At 36.1% G+C, this 21018-nt stretch overlaps 1 protein-coding gene across 2 annotated transcripts in view; it reads right to left on the reverse strand.

Moving 5' to 3' along the window:
• ELP4 (elongator acetyltransferase complex subunit 4) overlaps positions 1–21018 on the reverse strand; it is a 268639-nt gene that overhangs the window by 246785 nt on the left and 836 nt on the right. For both annotated transcript variants that reach the window (XM_010358326.1, XM_010358327.2), the window contains exon 2: positions 11857–11892. In XM_010358326.1, the coding sequence (XP_010356628.1) occupies positions 11857–11892 (36 nt within the window). The remainder of the gene's footprint in view (positions 1–11856; positions 11893–21018) is intronic.

Consider the following 21018-nt stretch of genomic DNA (forward strand, 5'->3'; position numbering starts at 1 on the left):
TGGATATTTGCAAATCCTTACCTTATTTATCTATGGCAACTATTACCATTGACAATTTTTTTCATGAAACTACTGTACACTCCCTCCCCATGCTTTCCCAGTTTCTATAACTTTGCTCCTGTTTCTTTAGCCATTCTTTGTGTATGTAAATGGTTTATATAGAGCTCTCAAGTTTTTGTTATATACATATGGAATGATTTTATGTACTTTTTGCTAGTCACTACTTTCAGCTATGCAAGCCAAATCTTTCTTTTCTCATCTTTTAATGACATCTGGAGCTACTTCCATGATTCTCACTAGTTTCAGTTATTAAAACTTGACTGTCCAGTTAAAAACTTAGTCAACAGTCAATACAACATTTTCCACTAAGGCTTGTGGCTTGAAATACTTAGTGGGGTGGCGTTAAGGGGAGGGGGCAGCAGCGAGAAAAGGAAGTTCTAAAACACCTCTTTCTATAAGTCTTTTCTTCAAGTCCTAGCTCCTATACTGGGAAAGTAGAGCAAAAGAGTGGCAGAGATCAGTTTCTATAACTGCCTGTCTGGCACAGGTAGAGAGAGGTCCCTAGCCTCACTCTGACCTGGTGTATTAAGTCTGCTGCTTATACCCTCTAAAGTTATGGTGGTTTCCATGTAGATGGTAAGTATAGTTTGTGGGTGGTACCTTACTTCATACTGGCCCTATATGTCACTGAAGAACCCTGCAAAGAGGTAGAATCTAGTGTTTTGGCGGCTAGTAATTCATCCTCAGTCTCTCTTTGGAAATACTATTACTGTCATTATTCTTCTAGCTGCGTTTGTTTACACAATCTATTCTATCAGGGCCCCCTCCTTTTCCTGTATTAGAAACAGGAAATAGTCTTAATGTTTGACAATGTTGACAAAATTCAGCAAATATGAAGCAGGCTTTCCTAATAACTCTCATTCTGCACTATTCACTTTGATGGGCTTGGAGGTTCTAGAGGTTAGCAAGGAATTGGCTGGGAAACAGGAATGTCAAGTTCTGCTTCTTGCAAGCAACTTCAATGTCTACGACTGATGCCCTTGGAGGTGTATGCCCTCACTTGCCTTACTTTTTACCATAAATGTACTCCTGCTTTCTCCAGTCCTTGACTTTATTGCCTGGTTATGGCAGTGACAGTAGTGGAGATATGAGGAAGTATCTGTGCTAGTTCTTTGGGCCTGCAAGGAGGTGGCTCACCCCAATTGTGGGAAAGTGAAAACTTAAGACTTTGTCTTCTTTTTCTCACTGCAGGCTACACTCACCAATTCTAGGGTACTTAACATATGGTTAAAAAATAGCAAACAGCTAATATTATTGAGCACTAACTCTATACTAAACACGACACTGCACTTCTCATGCATTGGTTTATTTAATCCTCACAATAACTTTTTTTTTTTTTTTTTCCAGATGGAGTCTCACTCTGTCATGCAGGCTGGAGTGCGGTGGCACAATATCAACTCATTGCAACCTCCGCCTCCTGGGTTCAAGCGATTCTTCTGCCTCAGCCTTCTGAGTAGCTGGGATTACAGGTGCCTGCCACAATGCCCAGCTAATTTTTGTATTTTTAGTAGAGAAGGGGTTTCGCCATGTTGGCCAGGCTGGTCTCAAACTCCTGACCTCAGGTGATCCGCTAGCCTCAGTCTCCCAAAGTGCGGGGATTACAGGCATGAGCCACCGCACCCGGCCCTCACAATAACATTTTAAGATAAATGCTATTAATCCCTACCTTACAGATAAAGAAACTGAGGCACAGAGAGGGTAAGCACTTACCTAAGGTCCTATAGCTAGTAAATAGCAGAGCCATGGTTTGAATTTAGACAGATTCCAGAGGTTATGCTCTCAACCTTTTTTCATGAGCTTACTTTCCTTTTAACTATTTCTTACTGATAAGCATAGGCTTTAGATTTTGGAACAGTTTTCTTTTTACTCTAGTTGTTCTTAGTCTTTTATTTGAGTCTCAAACCAACTCTGAACATTTGATGCATTATACATGCTACTCTAAAAATAAACACAGTCAAAGCCAGGCATGGTGGCTCATACCTGTAATTCCAGCACTTTGGGTGGTCGAGGCAGGTGGATCATCTGAGGTCAGGAGTTCGAGACCAGCCTGGCCAAAATGGTGAAACCCTGTCTCTACCAAAAATACAAAAATTAGCAGGGTGTGGTGGCGTGCACCTGTAGTCCCAGCTATTCAAGAGGCTGAGGCAGGAGAATCGCTTGAACTTGGGAGGCGGAGGTTGCAGTGAGCCGAGATCACGCCACTGCGCTCCAGCCTGGGCAACACAGCAAGACTCCTTCTCAAGAAAAAAAAAGAAAATATATATATACACACACAGTCAAACACAAATTTTCATGTAATTTCAGGGAATTAAGAGATCTCCCAAAGTTCCATCCTAGATCCTCAAGTATAACCTGGGGAATCTGCCATTTGTCTATGACAACACTAAAACACACACTGAATAACACAGTTAAATAATGTTGGCCGGGCGCGGTGGCTCAAGCCTGTAATCCCAGCACTTTGGGAGGCCGAGACGGGCGGATCACGAGGTCAGGAGATCAAGACCATCCTGGCTAACACGGTGAAACCCCGTCTCTACTAAAAAATACAAAAAACTAGCCGGGCGAGGTGGTGGCGCCTGTAGTCCCAGCTACTCGGGAGGCTGAGGCAGGAGAATGGCGGAAACCCGGGAGGCGGAGCTTGCAGTGAGCTGAGATCCGGCCACTGCACTCCAGCCTGGGTGACAGAGCAAGACTCCGTATCAAAAAAAAAAAAAAAAAAAATGTTGAAAACTCCTAAATCTTTTTCTCTAGCCTAAATTTCATGTCAGAAAAATCCAACTTTCTATTAGGTTGAATGACTTGGGTTTTTCACTAGTACCTAAAAGTTATTATGTTTAACCTGAATTCTTTACCTCACCTCAATATTTGCTCATTCTTTTCCTTTTCTAACTCACTTAATGGTACTAATTCTAAACTTTCCCAGGATAAAAACCTGGGAATCATCCTATTTTCTGTCTCTCCTTCATCACCTACACATGTACATAGCACAGAAATAGAAATTGACTTTCTTAAGAAGTACCTATTAAATGAGGAAAAATGTAGAAAAATAGTGTTTCATATCAGTGCAGTCTAAGCATAACCAGTTAAACATTTCAAATTCAATATACATACTGAAATAAAGAAGTAGAAAAGTGAAATAGCAAATTTATGACAAAAGTCTTAGAAGTATAATAACAAACATTACCTCATGTTTAGATTAGGGCAATGAGTAGTTTCCATCACTTCAAATTTTACTTTATTTCTGCAGTGTATCCATCATAATATTTCTTAATTGCTCAAAACACTCCATGACTATCTATTTCTTACTAATATAATTTAATTGCCTTTACCCAGGCTTTTGAGTCACTCATTCATTCATTATGCTTCTACATGGCTCCCATGGTTACAGAGCTTTCAGTCTATTAAATAAGTAATCACGATCAGGCAATTTCATGATTACCTGATTTAAAAAATGTGTAATAAGTACCATGATAAGGTAAATAAAGACTACTACAGAAGTATACAGAAAACTGAGTCTAGTAGGTAAAGGGAAAGCAGCAGTTAAGGAAAACTTTCTGGAACAGATGGCTAAGTAGAGACCTCAAAAACAATTAAGAGGAAAATAAAAGGCAGCAAGAAAGAACATAAGCAAAGGTCTAGAGAGAAGAGAGAATGGAATTAAAAGCTCAGAATGATAAATACAAAGTATGAGGAAGGACAGTGAGAGGATGATAAGAGATAAAGCTAAAGTGAATCAGCAGTGGCAGATTGTTAAAGGCCTTATAGTCAGAAGTTAAGGAGCTTAGATCTTATGTTAAGATCAACAAGGAGCACAAAAAGGTCTTAAGTCAAGATACATTATGATTAGCTTTTCACATTAGAAAGTGCATTCTGGCAACATTATGATATTGAACTGAAGCAAGGGAAATACCTGTTATACTAGTTTCAATGGGGGTTATTGATTATGGCCTGAAGTGGGGTAGTGGCAGTAAGGTTGAAGAATAGAAAAAATTAACACAGTATTTAAAGGATACAAGTCATTAGGATTTAATGTTTTCTGGATGTAGGAGAGACAAGCGTATCACTCAGGTCTCTGGCATGTGTCACCTGTTAGATTCCATAATCCAGAGTCCATAGGAAGAGAAACAGATATTGAAGAATGGAGCAGAATTTGGAGGTAGAGAAAGCTTCAAACACATTGATTTTGAGATGTCTGTAAGATATTCAGGAGGAAATGTTGAATAGGGGGTTAAATATGCTCTCTGCATTTCTCTATGTATCCTATATATATAGCAATGTCTGGAGATTACTGATTATTTTTATTCCCTGGTCATTCCAGTTATGGCAGGGACTGAGACCTTTCAGGAGAATATGTAGCACTAGAAGAGGGAACAGGATACCATTATTTAAAATAAAGCCAAAGGAATCTTTAAAAACATAAGCAGAATGAAATCTCAGCACTTTGCGAGGCCGAGGCAGGCGGATCACAAGGTCAGGAGATCAAGACCATCCTGGCTAACACGGTGAAATCCCGTCTCTACTAAAAATACAAAAAATTAGCCGGGCGTGGTGGCAGGCGCCTGTGGTCTCAGCTACTCGGGAGGCTGAGGCAGAAGAATGGCGTGAATCCGGAAGGCGGAGCTTGCAGTGAGCCGAAATTGCACAGCTGCCCTCCAGCCTGGGCAACAGAGTGAGACTCCATCTCAAAGAAAAAAAAAAAAAAAAAGGAAAATCAGAACAGAACATTACAACAGAAGGAAGGAAGGGAGTACTTCAAGAAAGGAGTGATTAACAACATCAAGTGTAACACAGATTAAAAAGGAAGAGGGCTGAGAAGTATCTTCTAGGTTTAGCAGGGAGAAAGTCATTAAGGTGGTTTCAGTGAAATGGTAGTATTTGAGGTAGATTGAGGAATGACTGAAATATTACAAAATATGTAAGTACAGACTACACAAGAGGTTTGGCTATGAAAGCGAAGAGAAAAAGCAATAGTGGAGAAAGGGTAGGGTTAAGAGGGAATATGTTGTTCCCCTTGTTTTTAAATAAAGCTTAAAAATAGATTTGAGTATAAAGTACACACTGAAAAGAATTAACACAGTGGAAGAGATTAAAGATAAGGAGAGAAGGGAAATTGATATTGCTAGGTCCTCAGAAAGTTAGAATGAGATGAAATTTAAAGTACAGATGAAAGATGATTCTCAAATAGTAGAAGGTATAGTATATCTTTGCATTTGTGAATAGAGGTAAGTTTTGAGGATTGATTTTAGGAACTTGGGTGAGTTCTCATTTGATAAAACTCTATTTTTTTCTGTGTGACATAACTGTAAGTGATTCCAGAGGATTAAGATAAAGTAGTATACTATGTTAGATGTTTGAAGACATCTTGTTTGATGTCTTCACAGTAGTATACTATGTTAGATTTTTGAAGACTATGTTAGATGTCTGAAGGTTTAAAAGGCCACTGAGATTACTGAAAATAAAAAAGAGGTGACCAGATTTATACAAAAGTTTTCTGGCCAGTGTTGAAAGCTTACTTGACGTTAGAGATCACGATAGTCTCTAATAAATAATAAAAACAACTAAGAAGTCAATATATGGCAGCAACGACATGATATAGAAGGTGGAACAGCGCCAGAAGGGATTTTTTAAGATAAGTTATCATGTTTTAGTATAAAATGAGAAATTTCATTGTGAATCTCAGCTGCTATATATGTGATCTTGGGCAAGTTACTTGGCTTCTCTCAAAGCTTCAATTTCATTACCTATAAAGACACTATCTCTCACTGTTGTGAAATTATGTGATACAATACATGTCAACGGCTTAGCATGTTGCCCAGCACACAGTAAATCCTCAATAAATGTTAAATGTTTCAACAAAATATTTAAGGATAAGATTTTAGGATATCAGAGTTTATTTTACATGAAACAGGTGTTATAGAGGGCAAACTGAAAAGGTCAGGAAAAGAAGGAAATAGGAAACTGAGTTTAAAGAGAAAAATACGTAGTAGTATAGACATAAAAGATAAGACCACTGGAACAGCTTAATTAGATTTGGTCTTAATTTGGTTTTAGATAATGACCAAAGATAATGAGGAGGTGAAGCATGATAGATTTGGCTGGCCATAAAGTTAAACAAACAAAAATCCTAGGAGTGGGTAACAGGTATACAGCCTAGTCTTTATACACTATTGTTCTGGGAACTGGTATAAGGGTTCTAAGTCTTACAGTGTGAATTCTACAAGTAGGTAGTTGAAGCAAGAGATCCAGGGGAAGAAGGCCAAACTTACCTTCTCACTAGTCCTAAATATGTACTCTCTCTACTTTAGAAGGACCTAGTTATTACATAAGCATGCTCTGTTGATATCCTCTACTGTGTACTGATTAACAGTTTTCCATATGAGCAATTTTTTCTCTTCATCACTTCTTTCTACCTATACTTTGATTCAATTTAAGTCTTTTTCATACTTCTTATATCTGCATGTTATATATGTACTGTTCCTAGTTATTCCATATGCAACCAACATCCAGAGATTGATCTTGCCTAAGAGTGCTGAACACATTGTAAGAGCTTAAATTCTTCAGGACTAAAGGTCAGGTGGCTCTACTAAAGGACTGATACCAGTTGTCCTATTTCAGTCCTTTAATGAAGTTGTACTACTCTCAAGCAAGTTTAGTAGAATATCAAATATAGTAACACAAAACAGCGGTCAGCAAAATTTTTCTTAAGGAATCAGAAAGCAAGTATTTTAGGACTTGTGATTCATACAGTTTCTGTTACAACTAATCAATTCTGTCCTTGTGGCACAAAAGAAGCTGTAGACAATGTGCACATGAATAAGCACGGCTGTATTCTAATATAATTTTATTTACAAAACTAGGTGACCAGCTAGCAGGCTGTAGTTTGCCAATTTCTGCATAGAAAAAAGCTCAGAATTTTTATTTTCTTTTTGAGACAGGGTTTTGCTCTATCACCCAGGCTGGAGTCCAGTGGCATGATCACTGCAGCTTCAACCTCTCTTGCTCAATCACTCCTCCCACCTCAGCCTCCTGAGTAGCTGGGACTACAGGTACATGCCACCACACCCAGTAAATATTTATATTTTTTTGTAGAAACAGGGTTTTGCCATATTGCCCTGGCTGGTTAGCTCAGAATTTATTGCATGATGTAGAAGAAAAATATAGTTCAGCAAATTCAGAAAGGTTTTAGATGACTGACAAGAAATACTGTAATATCCTGTGAGAGGACTATTGAGACTGCTTAGTTTTTGCTATTACAGGAAATAATATGAATTAAAATTATGAAAAGTGTGGTGAACACATTCTAAGGTGGTCCCTATGATTCCTGTCTCCTGGTATTCATGCCTTTTTGTATCTCTTCCTCTTGATTGCAGCAGAATGTGGAACTTGCTTCTAACGAAGAGATTATGGCAAAGGTGATGGGATGTCATTTCCGTTACAAAAACCTATAACATTTTGCTGAGGGACATTCTCTCTTCTTGGTTTTGAAGCAATAAGACACCATCTTGTGAGATGTCCTATGGAGAAGGCAGCCTCTGGCTGCCAATCAGCAAGGAGCTGAATGTTGCGAACAACCACATGAGCTTGAAAGCAGATAGTTCCCTTGTGAAGCCTTCAGATGAGAACTCAGCCCTGGCTGACACCTATATTGCAGGCTTGCTGAGGACTCTGTGGAAGTGTGCCTAGATTCCTGACTTATAGAAACTATGACATAAATAAATCTGTGTTTTTATAAACTGTAAAATTTGTGTTAATATTGTTACACAGAAAAAATTAATACAAAAGTACACCGATAATAGGTTTCATGGTCCAAAAGTGTATCATTTATCTTCCAGGTCTAGAACTAAAATTATGTAATTAATGTAAAAGATTATTTTAAAAATAATACATTGATAAATGTCACCTATAATTTTAATAGGTGATAACTTCTATCAAACCTTTTTGATGCTCAATATCTTTACAAATATTCTTTAAAGAGACTGTGTAAACTCTAAATATTTACGCTATCAATTAACTTTTGAAACTTTGAAGATGTTCCACATTTACCCATGTAACAGACTGTCAGAAAACATAGATAAAACATCTCAAAGCCTATTCCAGTACTTAAGCATTAAATATTTTAAGAAAAATCTATCTTTGATTTTTTGTTTTATTAATTGACAACCATCTTACATTTTTGAAGTACACAGTGGAGTCATTTAGTTCTTCAATTTATTCCTCAGAGAATTTCCTTTCATCTGTTCATATATATTTATTTTGCTTTATTCAGAAGGTCTAAAGTGGACTTATTTTAGGTTTTTCTGGCAGTGTTCATTAGCTCTAGTTTCCATAGTTAAATTGCTACTGAAGCTGTAAATACAGTACTCTGAAAGCCCACACTCATGCACAGGTACACGCTTCTACATAAAACTGCCTTGGTAAATAAATAAACTATTTCATGAGAAAATGGTTAAAAAGTTGGAAATCTATAGTAAAATATTATTAATGCAAATAATCTTCATGTTTTAATTTTCTTTTACTTCTGGAATTAAAAAAGTCTTTCAGTGATGAGCAATATAGTAATACCCTAGGCTGCTAAACACTAAACTAAAATCCTCATATTTTTATATTTTGAAACTATGCTTCCATATCTTCAAGTGGATTTAATTCATTGTACAAGTCACATAGACTTGGGAATGAGGAAAAGTGGAGAACTGGGGCCAGATGCAGTGGCTCACACCAATAATCCCAGCACTTTGGGGGGACAGAGGCAGGAGGACTGCTTGAGGCCTGAAGTTTAATAACAGCCTGGGCTGTTATTAATAAAAAATTAAAAATAATTTTTTATTTTAATAAAAATAAAAAAATAGCAGGGCATGGTGGTGTGAATGCTGTCCCAGCTACTCAGGAGGCTGAGAAGGGAGGACTACATAAGCCCAGGAGCTGGAGGCTGCAGTGAGCTACGATCATGCCGTTGCTGTCCACCCTGGGAAACAGAGCAAGACTCATCTCTAAAAAAAAAAGAAAAGTGGAGAACTTCATCTGCTAATCTAATGTAATTGGATTGGTAAATAAAATGTTTGATAATATACAAGAGTTGTCAAGGGTGAGATTAGGGTAAACTGATATAATTGTTGGATGAAGCATATGACAGTATAACCTTTTGGGAGAGCAATCTAATAATAGCTAACAAAATTTAACATGCCGCAATGATGCAAGTCTATAAATTAGAGTTTTTTCTACAAATATTTACATATGTGTGCAAAGGTTACACACAAGATTATGCACAATAGCATTGTTAATAATAGAAAAAGATGGAATTAATTTAAATTTTTCAGTAGAGAACTACTACAAAAAATTATGGCACATCTATACAATAAAATCCTACTCAGTTGTTAACAAGAATGAAGTAGTACATCTATATAAATGTACATAAATTGAGGTCTAAGATGTATTAAGTAGATAAAGCAAAGTGTGAAACGCTCCCATATATATTACTTACATAGAAATATTTGGGTGGAATACCCAGGACACTATAATTTCAAGGGACGGAGCCTGAGGTTTTGAAAAAGCAACCTAATCTTTCTTATACACCGTTTTTATATTTTATGTATTTATACCAAACATGTAGATAATTTTCTCAATAAACACCTTCAGACATTCTTTATTTACCATAAGTTACATTCTTAAAAATGTAACTGAGATAATCATTTCTAGAATTTCTTGATCACAGGTTATTTTTTTCTCTTACATGTAGTATTAGGAATAATGCTGTCTTCAAAGTCCTTAAATAGTACTTTAATGACTCATGGGTGACATAAGTATCTCATAAGACATACTTTACTTAGCTTTTATTAAAAATTGTCTACTGTCTGGATACTCAGGCACTAAATTCTAGGTAAATTTCCAGAAGATTATATTGTATTGATGAAAGTAAATGACTGGTAAGAAGTTGGCAGATACTTCGCAGTCAAGAGCCAACAAGGAAATTAATGGCTGAGGAGAGAGAACACACGGCCGAAATGATTAAATGGTATAGTTTCAGAAAATTAATATATTACATTTTTAATAGCAATATGCTACAACCATATAAACTGATCTAACAAATACTGTACACCTGAAGATGTTTTTAGCACTCCCTATATATTGATTTCTATTTTAAAGACAAAATTTTTTGACTGGAATGGAGAAATACCGATCATGTGAAATAAGGATTTTCATAGTGCTGCGACTTTGATCCTTATTGTGCATTAATTTATAAAGGATTCCTTCATGTTGAGAAATTTGAAAATTCATCAAAAGAAAAAATCTCCATAAATGTGTTTTACTTTACTACTTGAAACTGTAATAATCTAAAAAGGGATGCAATTCCTATTTTACTGTTTATCACTATTAAACAAAACGTGAAAAACTTTAGAGCACAGTTACAAAAAAAATGGGTTTTGGAGTCACACAGAATTCAAGTTCTGGTTCTCAGATTAACTACAGAATACTGGGAAAACTACCCCATCCCTGTGAGCCTCATTTCCTCATGTATAAAAGGGAGATAACATGAAGTATATTTAGCATCTTATGAGGTTGTTGTATTAAGTAAAAAAAACAAAAAAACAAAAAAACACATAATGCATTTTGCACAATACATGACCAACAGTAGGAGTTAAATAAAAGGCAGCTCTCACTACTACTATTATTACTCTTCAATTATCCAGCATAGATGAGGAATAAAATGTTCTATATAACGTTTTCCTTTACTAGACAAATTCTTATATACACGCCAAATTTTAAGCATCACCACTTTGTATTTTACTCACACTTGGGGCAATTTCTTCCAAAATACTTACTTTTTTGTTACCTTAGGGGTCAATAAATATAAAGTCATGTTTTGGTGCCTGGCACTAATAACTTTGTCTAGATTAACATGTTTATTTTATAGTCCCAGTATGGTGAGTTCAGGTCATATTACATTTGGAATGTTATATTTAGGTCGGGGCATGGTTCAAGAGACAATGAATGCCAGACTAGAAGGTGCATAAAAAGAACAATCAGAACAGTGAGGTGTGTGAAAACCCTAACATATAAAACCAGGTTAAGGAATGATGTCTATTTAGTTTGGAGAATATTTGAGATGAAAAAATAAGTATTTTCAAATATTTTAAGGGTGTCATGTGAAAAACTATGTAAATTCAATCGGTATTATATCAGAGGACAAAAATAGGAACAACAGATATGTTACAGATACATGAATTAAATATTAATATGGCTGCTTTGATTATATAACTGACAAGCTTTATTTCAATTCCAAGATTCTGTTACCTATATACACTAAAAAAGAAGGCAGGCAATTATGGTTATACACTTAAATAAGGACTCTTGTCACTTTAAAGATGAACTAAAATATGATTTACTAAATCGTTACTTGTGTTTCAATAAAAAGATAATGACAAAATGATGTGATATATACGATGGACTTAGTATTTCAATTTCCCAAACTGATCCCTGTAATAATCCCACTTTAAATACTGAGATTCTCCAAAAAAATCAATTCACATTAATTTTAGTCTTTTTTAAAAAATGGAGCACAATGCACTGCAAACATTTTTAAGTTATAAGAGCTACATGTTCAGATATATTTGCCTAATTTATTTCAATTTCAGATCAACATTAGAATTTAAAATAGAACTTAAGTCAATTCCTCTCTAATTTATCTTAAGTTCTGTCATGTTAGTGATTTAAATAATTTTGGAATGGGAATTGGATAAAATGATTATGCACAACAGAAAACAGCGATAGAGGAGAGCAAAGCATGTATTTTGTACTAACCAATTAGAAGAACTGTTCCAATGGCTAAACCTCCACCTGGAAATGAAACAAAACCAGAAGAAAATTAATTTACCTTTTCCATTATCTTTAACATAAAAGTTAGGCTTTATGAAGGAAAGGCACTTCAGTAACTTTAAAACTGCAGTTGTGAACAACATTTTAATTGCCTTTGCAGTACTGTGCTCAAGGTGCTATTATAAAATAATTACATATTATATGTAATTACACACTACACATTAAAATTACTTTTTTTTTGAGATGGAGTCTCGATCTGTCGCCCACACTGGGGTGCAGTGGCACGATCTCTGCTCGGCTCACTGCAACCTCCCCATCCTGAGTTCAAGTGATTCTCTTGCCTCAGCCTCCTGAGTAGCTGGGATTACAGGTGCCCGCCACCACGTCCAACTAATTTTTGTATTTTTAGTAGAGATGGGGTTTTACCATGTTGGTCAGGCTGGTCTCGAACTCCTGACCTCATGTGATCCGCCTGCCTTGGGCTCCAAAAGTGCTGGGATTATAGGCGAAAGCCACCATGCCCGGCCTACAGTTACTTCCATAATATACTGTACTATCCTCCTTTCTTCTATGATAGAACTATACAGCATTCAACATAACTGTGGTTAAGCACTCCAATAATGTTATATTTAGCACTTGTTAATAAATTAACTCAATACTCAAGACTTAAATGTGCACAATAACTTTACTACAGAAGTAGTAAGCATAGATAAGATTATAGAAATGTCACATTAATATTTATCTTCAAATTTAGTAAGACTTTGAGTAAAGAATTGATAATTAAAGCTAATTCTTCTTTATTATGAATAATATACACAAAGTCTGGACATGCTCTAAAAACATTTACAATTTAAAAGGAACGTATTTGCCATTTCAAACAAAAAAAGATCATCATCACAAAATACATTTTCAGTATTACTAGACCAGTGTTCTTTTAAATATCTGAATTAGGCCGGGCACAGTGGCTCAGGCCTGTAATCCTAGCACTTTGCTAGGCTGAAGTGGGCGGATCACTTGAGGTCAGGGGTTCAAAACCAGCCTGGACAACATGGTGAAACCCTGTCTGTACTAAAAATACAAAAAAATCTGCTGCATGTGGTGGCACATGCCTGTAATCCCAGCTACTTAGGAGGCTGAGAAACGGGAATTTTTTATTTATTTATTTATTTTTGAGACAGAGTCTCACTCTGTCGCCCAGGCTGGAGAGCATTGGCACGATCTCGGCTCACTGCAACCTCTGCCTCCTGGGTTCAAGTGATTCTTCTGCCTCAGCCTCCAGAGTAGCTGGGATTACAGGCGCCTGCCACTATACCCAACTAATTTTTTGTATTTTTAGTAGAGACGGGGTTTCACTATGTTGGCCAGGCTGGTCTCGAACTCCTAACCTCATGATTCGCCTGCCTGGACTTAACAAAGTGGTGGGATTACAGGCGCGAGTCACCGTGCCCAACCTGAGACACGAGAATTTTTTAAACCTGGGAGGTCAGGTTGCTGTCAGTTGAGATTGCACCACTGCACTCCAGCCTGGGCAATAGAGTGAGACTCTGTCTCAGAAAAAAAAAAAAAATCTGATTTATGGTAATACAATCATGAAATATATAATTCAAATGGTGAATCATTAAAAATCAATTTAAAAATTAATTTTAAGGCTAGGCGCAGTGGCACACACCTGTAATCCCAGTACTTTGGGAGGCCGAGGCAGGCGGATCATCTGAAGTCGGGAGTTTGAGACCAGCCTGAACAACATGGAGAAACCCCGTCTCTACTAAAAATACAAAAGTAGATGGGCATGGTGGTGCATGCCTGTAATCCCAGCTACACAGGAGGCTGAGGCAGGAGAATCGCTTGAAACAGGGAGGTGGAGGTTGCGGTGAGCCGAGATTGCACCATTGAACTGCAGTCTGGGCAACAAGAGTGGAACTCTGTCTCAAAAAAAAAAAAAAATAATAATAAAGAACTTAAAACTACACTAAGACATTTGAGTACTAATACTTTGCTCTTCACTCCATTTGTAAAACTAGTACCATTTTGATTAATGTCTCAAATACAAATTCACTTAAAAATTTAAAAACTGAATATCAAAGAACAGAAACGTATTTAAAGTATAATTTAAAAAATACTCAAAGTTAGGCTAGGTGCGGTGGCTCAAGCCTGTAATCCCAGCACTTTGGGAGGCCGAGACGGGTGGATCATGAGGTCAGGAGTTCGAGACCAGCCTGGCCAATATAGTGAAATCCAGTCTCCACTAAAATTTTAATACAAAAAAAATTAGCCAGGCATGGTGGTGGGCGCCTGTAGTCCCAGCTACTTGGGAGGCTGAGGAGGGAGAATTGCTTGAACCCAGGAGAGGGAGGTTGCAGTGAGCTGAGATCGCACCACTGCACTCCAGCCTGGGTGACAGAGTAAGACTCCATAAAATAAAAAATACTCTAAGTTGTTGGACAACTGGAGTCAATGTTAATTGTTTGGTTTTTGTATACAAATCTGAAAGAAACATTTAGAACACCAATAAAGAACTTTCCACAAAAATGTTTTGTAGTCACATTTGTCATGTAGAAAAACTTAGTAACAAAAGTTCCTTTGATAGGCTGGGTACGGTGGCTCACACCTGAAATCCTAGCCCTTTGGGAGGCCAAGGTAGGCAGATCACATAAGCTCATGAGTTCGAGACCATCCTGGCCAAGATGGCAAAACCCCATTAGCCAGATGTGGTGGCCTGCTCCTATAATCCCAGCTACTCAGGAGGGCTGAGGCAGGAGAATCGCTTGAACCCGGGAGGCATAGGTTGCAGTGAGCTGAAATCATGCCACTGCACTCCAGCCTGGGCCATAGAGCAAGACTCTGTCTCAAAAAAAAAAAAAGTTCCTTTGATAGTGTTTATTTTTTGCCTTGCAAAAAAAGCATAACTATTACGTTTTAAACAGTTTGAAATCTGGTAACATACATGCACCTAGAATAATATGCAACGTAAGACGTATGCTAAGCGATTTACAGTGAGGCTAAACATCAATTTTATGACAATATGTAGAACATTTCAAACTCTTAAGGAAGGAAATAATGAAAAAACCTAGTATATTTAAATGTTTCAATGTTTAAGTTTATATATTTACAAGACTTCGTAAGTTTACATTTAGACAAGTTCCTTCATTATAGCATTTGAAGTCATATCAGACTACATAGGATAACTTTAATTTTCAGATGAAAAGATAAACATAAGCTGATATATATATCATGATAGCCATCAAAAAGGATCAGGTCTCGGTGCGGTGGCTCATGGCTATAATCCCAGCACTTTGGGAGGACAAGGTGAGCAGATCACTTTAGCTCAAGAGTTTGAGACAAGCCTGGACAACACGGCAAAACTCCATCTCTACAAAAAATACAAAAATTAGCAAGGCCTGCTGGCACCTGTAGTCCCAGCTACTTGGGGGGCTGTGGCAGGAGGATCAATTGAGCATGGGAAGTCATGGCTGCAGTGAGCAGTGTTCGCGCCACTGCACTCCAGCCTGGGGAAACAAGGTGAGGCCCAGTCTCAAACAAACAAATGGATCAGAACAAAGGGTTTGCTTTGGGATAAGATTAGACTAAATGTTTAATTTTATAGTGCTACACTAATGTTTTTATCCATTTGAACATCTTAGATCACACTTCCTTACTTTCCTACTTTCCCTTAAATGCAAAAATAAACATTTAATTACCCAATAGCCTTCTTGTGTACATATAAGGAGATGAATTGATGTAAGCATACAAGAGACATTATGGTGTCTAAGCTACAGCAGGCACTATTAAAAAGTTTCTTATTTTAACCTATTTCCCATAGGGAGGATTTAGTTTTCTTATCTAATCTCCCGAGTTACATTTACGTCTCCCCAAATAAGGAATTTATATAAGGCCTCCACTGGGACACACAGAGAAGCAAATATTTTTTTCACATTCACTATGGGACAATGAGAACAGATCATGTAAAAGTTTTCCAATTAAACGAAGTGATTACCAAATAGAGGTGTCTGGCCCAGAAAGGTACTCAGAAAGGGCTACCTTTACCATTTTGGCAATTCCTCTTTTTTTGTGGTGGGTGGGGGGACAGGGTGTCGTCGTGTTGCTCAGACTGGAGTGCAGTGGTGCGATCATGGTTCACTGCAGCTTCAACCTCCCAGGCTCAAGCGGTCCTCCCATCTCAGCCTCTGAAATAGCTGGGATTATAGGAACATGTAACCATGACTAGCTAATTCTTTTTCTTTTTTAATTCCTTCATTCTCTGTAGAGACAGGGTTTCATTATATTGCTCAGGCTGGTTTTGAACTCCTGGGCACAAACTAGTCTCCAGCCTTGGCCTCACAAAGTGTTGAGATTACAGGCATGAGCAACCACATAGACTAAAAAGTCTTATGTGTATTAAAATTCTAATGTTTAGAAAATCTGAACATTAAGACATAATGGGGACAGATTAAAAACATTTTTATCAACCAAATATCTTCTCAAACTTATTTTACAAAAAGGTAAGAAGGCTCTATCATGTAAATTCACTAGATTCACATTTAGATTTGCTCTGGTAAAGTTTGGTCATTGTGAAGGATAGTTGTGTGAAGTAAGATGTAACATTAACTAACTTAAACTTATTAACTAATTTAAAGCTTTTAAAAATCAAACTTTTATTCTATGTGCTTTAAGAGAAATAATTTTGACCTATACATATATACACACATGCAAAATTTATACAGCAGCAAAATTTCTCTATTATTCTAAACTTGAGTTTAGTGAGACATGATCTCAAAACATTTCCACAAGATACCTTTGTATAAGGTATTTTGATGTCTCTTACTTGATAAATGGAAGGTCTAGCTGTATTTTAACTTAAAAGTGTGAATGTTTGTAGCCGTGCTCCCACCAAACAATAAATAAATAAAAAGCTAAAACAACCAACCAACAACAGAGTATCCTGACATATTCTTTGAAAGTTGGCTTTTAATTTACTTTTAAATTTAAAGTAAATTTAAAGTAATCCATTAGTAATTTTATCTAATTCCAAAAGCAACACAGACTTCACACTAATAGTTCCCAATTAAAATTGAAATATCTTTTCCCAATAGTCCACTACAACGTATTACAGATAAGTAATAGAGTAAGGAAGCAATCATCTTATTTTTGTAATGAAAACAAACAAAAAAGTACTAAAATGGCCTTGTTTACTACTTCCTCTCCCCTTTCATCCTAACTTAGAAAAATTACCAACACACTTTCTAAGCCACTAAGCAAAATAAACTCTTCTTTTTTTGAGACGGGGTCTCACTGCCACCCAGGCTGGAGTACAGTGGTGTGATCACTGCTCACTGCAGCCTTGAACTCCCCAGGCTCAGGGATTCTCCCCCATTAGCCTCCTGAGTAGCTGGGACTAGAGGTGTGCACCACCAAGCTTGGGTAATTTTTGTATTTTCTGAAGAGCCAGGATCTCTCTATGTTGCCCAGGTTTGTCTCAAACTCCCAGGTTCAAGCGATCCACCCATCTTGGCTTCCCCAAGTGCTGGGATTATAGGTGTGAGCTACCACACGCGGCCAGCAAATAAACTCTTGGTTTTACTTCTAGATGTCTTTAAGATGTACACTTACTTACAGCTTACTAAAAATAAAAGTAGAGTACTTCATGTACACAAAAGAATATAAGACGTTGAAAGGTTAAAGAATCGTGACTACTCTTCAATAATTATGACACAATTATTGGCTGGGCACACATGAGAATCAAAATAAAGGTTTGAAAGGTTAAAGATACTCAGCAAGCTTGATATTTTAAAGAATTAATTTCATCAAGATTTTACATCTTTTAAAAATAGGCATTTTTTCTTAAAACCAGAAAAGATATTTAATACTTAAGAAATAATATTAGAATTAATTTAAGATCTTGTAAATGCCAGGATCTTTCCATCTTATGATTTTTAAAATCATAAGACAATGAAAGGGCTTTTGTTGTTGTTTCAATTTGTACAATAGTAAGACAATTATATTAGCACAATTAATATTTTAAAGCAACAACATTCAATCCCCACAGTCTCCCCAGTAGAAACCTCTGATTAAGCTATAAATTTTGGGTAAAAGAGGTCAAATTAATACAGTAGGATATGAAAGCCTTTCTTCAATGTTAAAGAAAGTAAAAGGGAAAAGAAATGAAAGTCAGGAAAAATAACAGTGATTTATGTCACTCCTTTCTAGAGCTCTATATAAAGGAATAATTTTGCTTAAAATTATAAAGAAGTATTTTTGGGAAAATGCAATGTAAAAAACAAGTTCATATTGTTTCCTTGGTTCATAGTAAAAGCCTTAACTACTTAATTAATGCTGGACCTCAAATTAAATCGCATTTATTTTGATAACAAGTCTATTTTTTCTTCCCCAAGCGTTATGAAACATTCTTCATTATGACACAATTATTGGCTGGGCAAACATGAGAATCAAAATAAAGCTAGGAACCATGACTAGTTCTATAGATTAAGTCACATGAAAGAATTTTACATAGCAATAAAAAATACATTATTCTTAAATGTACGCTAATTATATTGGTTGGTAAAATACCATAACCAAGATTGTGTTAAATACGTAGTCCAAGCTCAATGTATATTATCCCATGATACACATTAACATAATAAAGGAAATAAGCCCACTAGTGTTTACTTTTTGACATCAATGTTAAAAAATGGCTGCTACCATTAAGCTTCTTTCAGAGTACTCTTCCTAGACTATTGTTTACCTCAAATCCCTATCCGACATTCCCCTGACTATCAAAATTTAACAGCACAGAGGTCAAATCTGCAGTTACCCTTCCTTTAAGCATTTTTCTGGAGGATGAAGTTGTGGATAATTCTCTCAGGTTAGATACATGGTCCTAAGATGGAGTATACCTTTTATGGGGAATGCAGTTGGGAGGCAGGGGGAAATTCTGTCAGAATCCTTTAGCTGTTACAATCTTTCTTTAGAAACCCCTGGAAGTGAAATGGAGTACCTCTTCAATTGATGGAATACCTATCTTTCCTTTTCCAAAATATAAGTGTTATTTTCACAGTGTCCTCAAATAACAATATAAATATCCCAGAAGGGCAGGCTGAGAAAATGGGTTAGATAATCTGAAAATTTAAAAAATTTTAACGTAGCTAACTTGGGAAATGTATATCAATATCTCATAATAAAATTAGGTTGTCAGAACAAAAACATTATATATTAGGTCATTTGAAAGATGCAGATATTGAAAATGTTCAAATTTGTAAAACACTTTGGAGTAAGTAATTTAAGTATAAGTGTATCATCAAATGACTAACAATTAGCATGTATGATGCCTTTCAAATATATTTTGCATCTATGTTTAAAATTACAATGACATCATGGCGGCAGTAGTAAAATCCCACTGTACTACATGGAAGCTATAATATTTACTTGTTACACAGTAACCACATAATATATTTAGGCAATACTCACAATATTACAGCATAGTCTTACCATTCTAACACCGTAACATCCTATTATCATTACCTTTTATCACGATATGGTCATATTAGGCTTGTCACAACTTGAGTGAAATAACATTTTTGAGTAATAACATAGTCTAAATTGCTTATACAGAAAATCAGAATACAAAAATGTCATTAAGAGGTTAAAACTAAAATACTTCTGGACATATTTATTTTTCAAGATGTAATCAATTATATTATAACCTCTTCAACTTTTGTGCACTTTGAGAATTAACTGCATACATGCAAAATACATTTCAAAGTATTCAACAACCAATACTGTTTCTATCATCTTAATGAACAGTAATTTTAGCATAAGCTTGTTACACTTAAATACCCTACTAGAGTATCCCATTCCAAGCAAATATGGAAAATTTAAAAGTTACTGTTCAAGTTTGTATCTCTGAAGAAACACATATAGAAGGTGCTTTGGGTTCTCTTTTTGGTGGGTACTTTAAGAGATGATAGTTAAATCATTAATCCGAGGTTCAATAAATGGTCAAAACCCCTGGAAAGAATTCCTAAAAATTTCAGACAACTGTAGCCTAGTGCACAGAGCACTAAATTTGAAGCCTAAAGATCAGTCCACATGGTCACTGGTTTTGTGAGACTGTTCATATCACTTAATTTGTTTTAGAGCTCAAACATGAAACTCCATCCTACATGTTTCATAATTTCTTGTCTCAGTTTTTTCCTACACATTATTTTTCTTGTAATCAACAACTTATTGAGAACCTACTAAGTGCCAGGAAGTATGCTAGGAACATTTTGTTATTCTAATGAGGAACTGAAGACATTATAATAAAAACATAACCTTTTCCTCTGGAAAGTTTTAGTACCAAGTAAACGAAAGTTACATATCCCATTGAATTAAAAAATATGTAAGGCCTACAAATAGTTTCCAAACTTAAAGTTCAAATGTAAGAGGCTATCAACTGAGGCTCACAAGGGAAAAACGGTGAACTAAATATTTGCTAACTAGATATTTTGAATCACTTCTGTTTACAGTACCATGCAACTCAGGAGAAAAATATACTTGAAACAATTAAGTGAAAAATACTTAAACCTATGTAAAAATAACTGGGAAATGAAATGACAGAACCAAGAAGCCATACTCTTTCTCATAGGTTGCTTGTCTTCTTATTTTCTCTGCACTAAACCTATGAAAAGCCTATTTTGAGGGGAAAATAACCGAAAGAAATGTCAGGCGAATTATAAGAACAAGCAATGACAGCTATATTTTATGAAAGTGTACAAGATTTAACAGACACATATCATACACTATGAAAAAAGTTATGATATGTAAACACAGAGGGGTTTTAATGAAACAGCATTCAGATAGAAATTAATCTAGAAGCTTTATTAACACAGCAAATCTGTCCTACCAACCTAATCTGGTCAATCCTTTCAATATAATAGCTATGAAACCAGCATATTCTTCAGCAGGCTTCTCATAAAAAATTCCAGAGATTTTAAAGGAAAGCCTAAGAACTAGACTTCCTTTCCTCGTTAAAATGTGAGTTAAATTTAGAGATGTCGAATGGAATGTACTAGTAATCAATACTGGGAAGCAAAATGTATATAGAAAAAATAAACAAAAAATACATACACAGATTCAACGCAGACACGAGTATGACTAAGTATCAACGACAGG

Source organism: Rhinopithecus roxellana, chromosome 15 (assembly GCF_007565055.1).
Source record: "Rhinopithecus roxellana isolate Shanxi Qingling chromosome 15, ASM756505v1, whole genome shotgun sequence".
In the NCBI taxonomy this organism is placed as follows: domain Eukaryota; kingdom Metazoa; phylum Chordata; class Mammalia; order Primates; family Cercopithecidae; genus Rhinopithecus; species Rhinopithecus roxellana.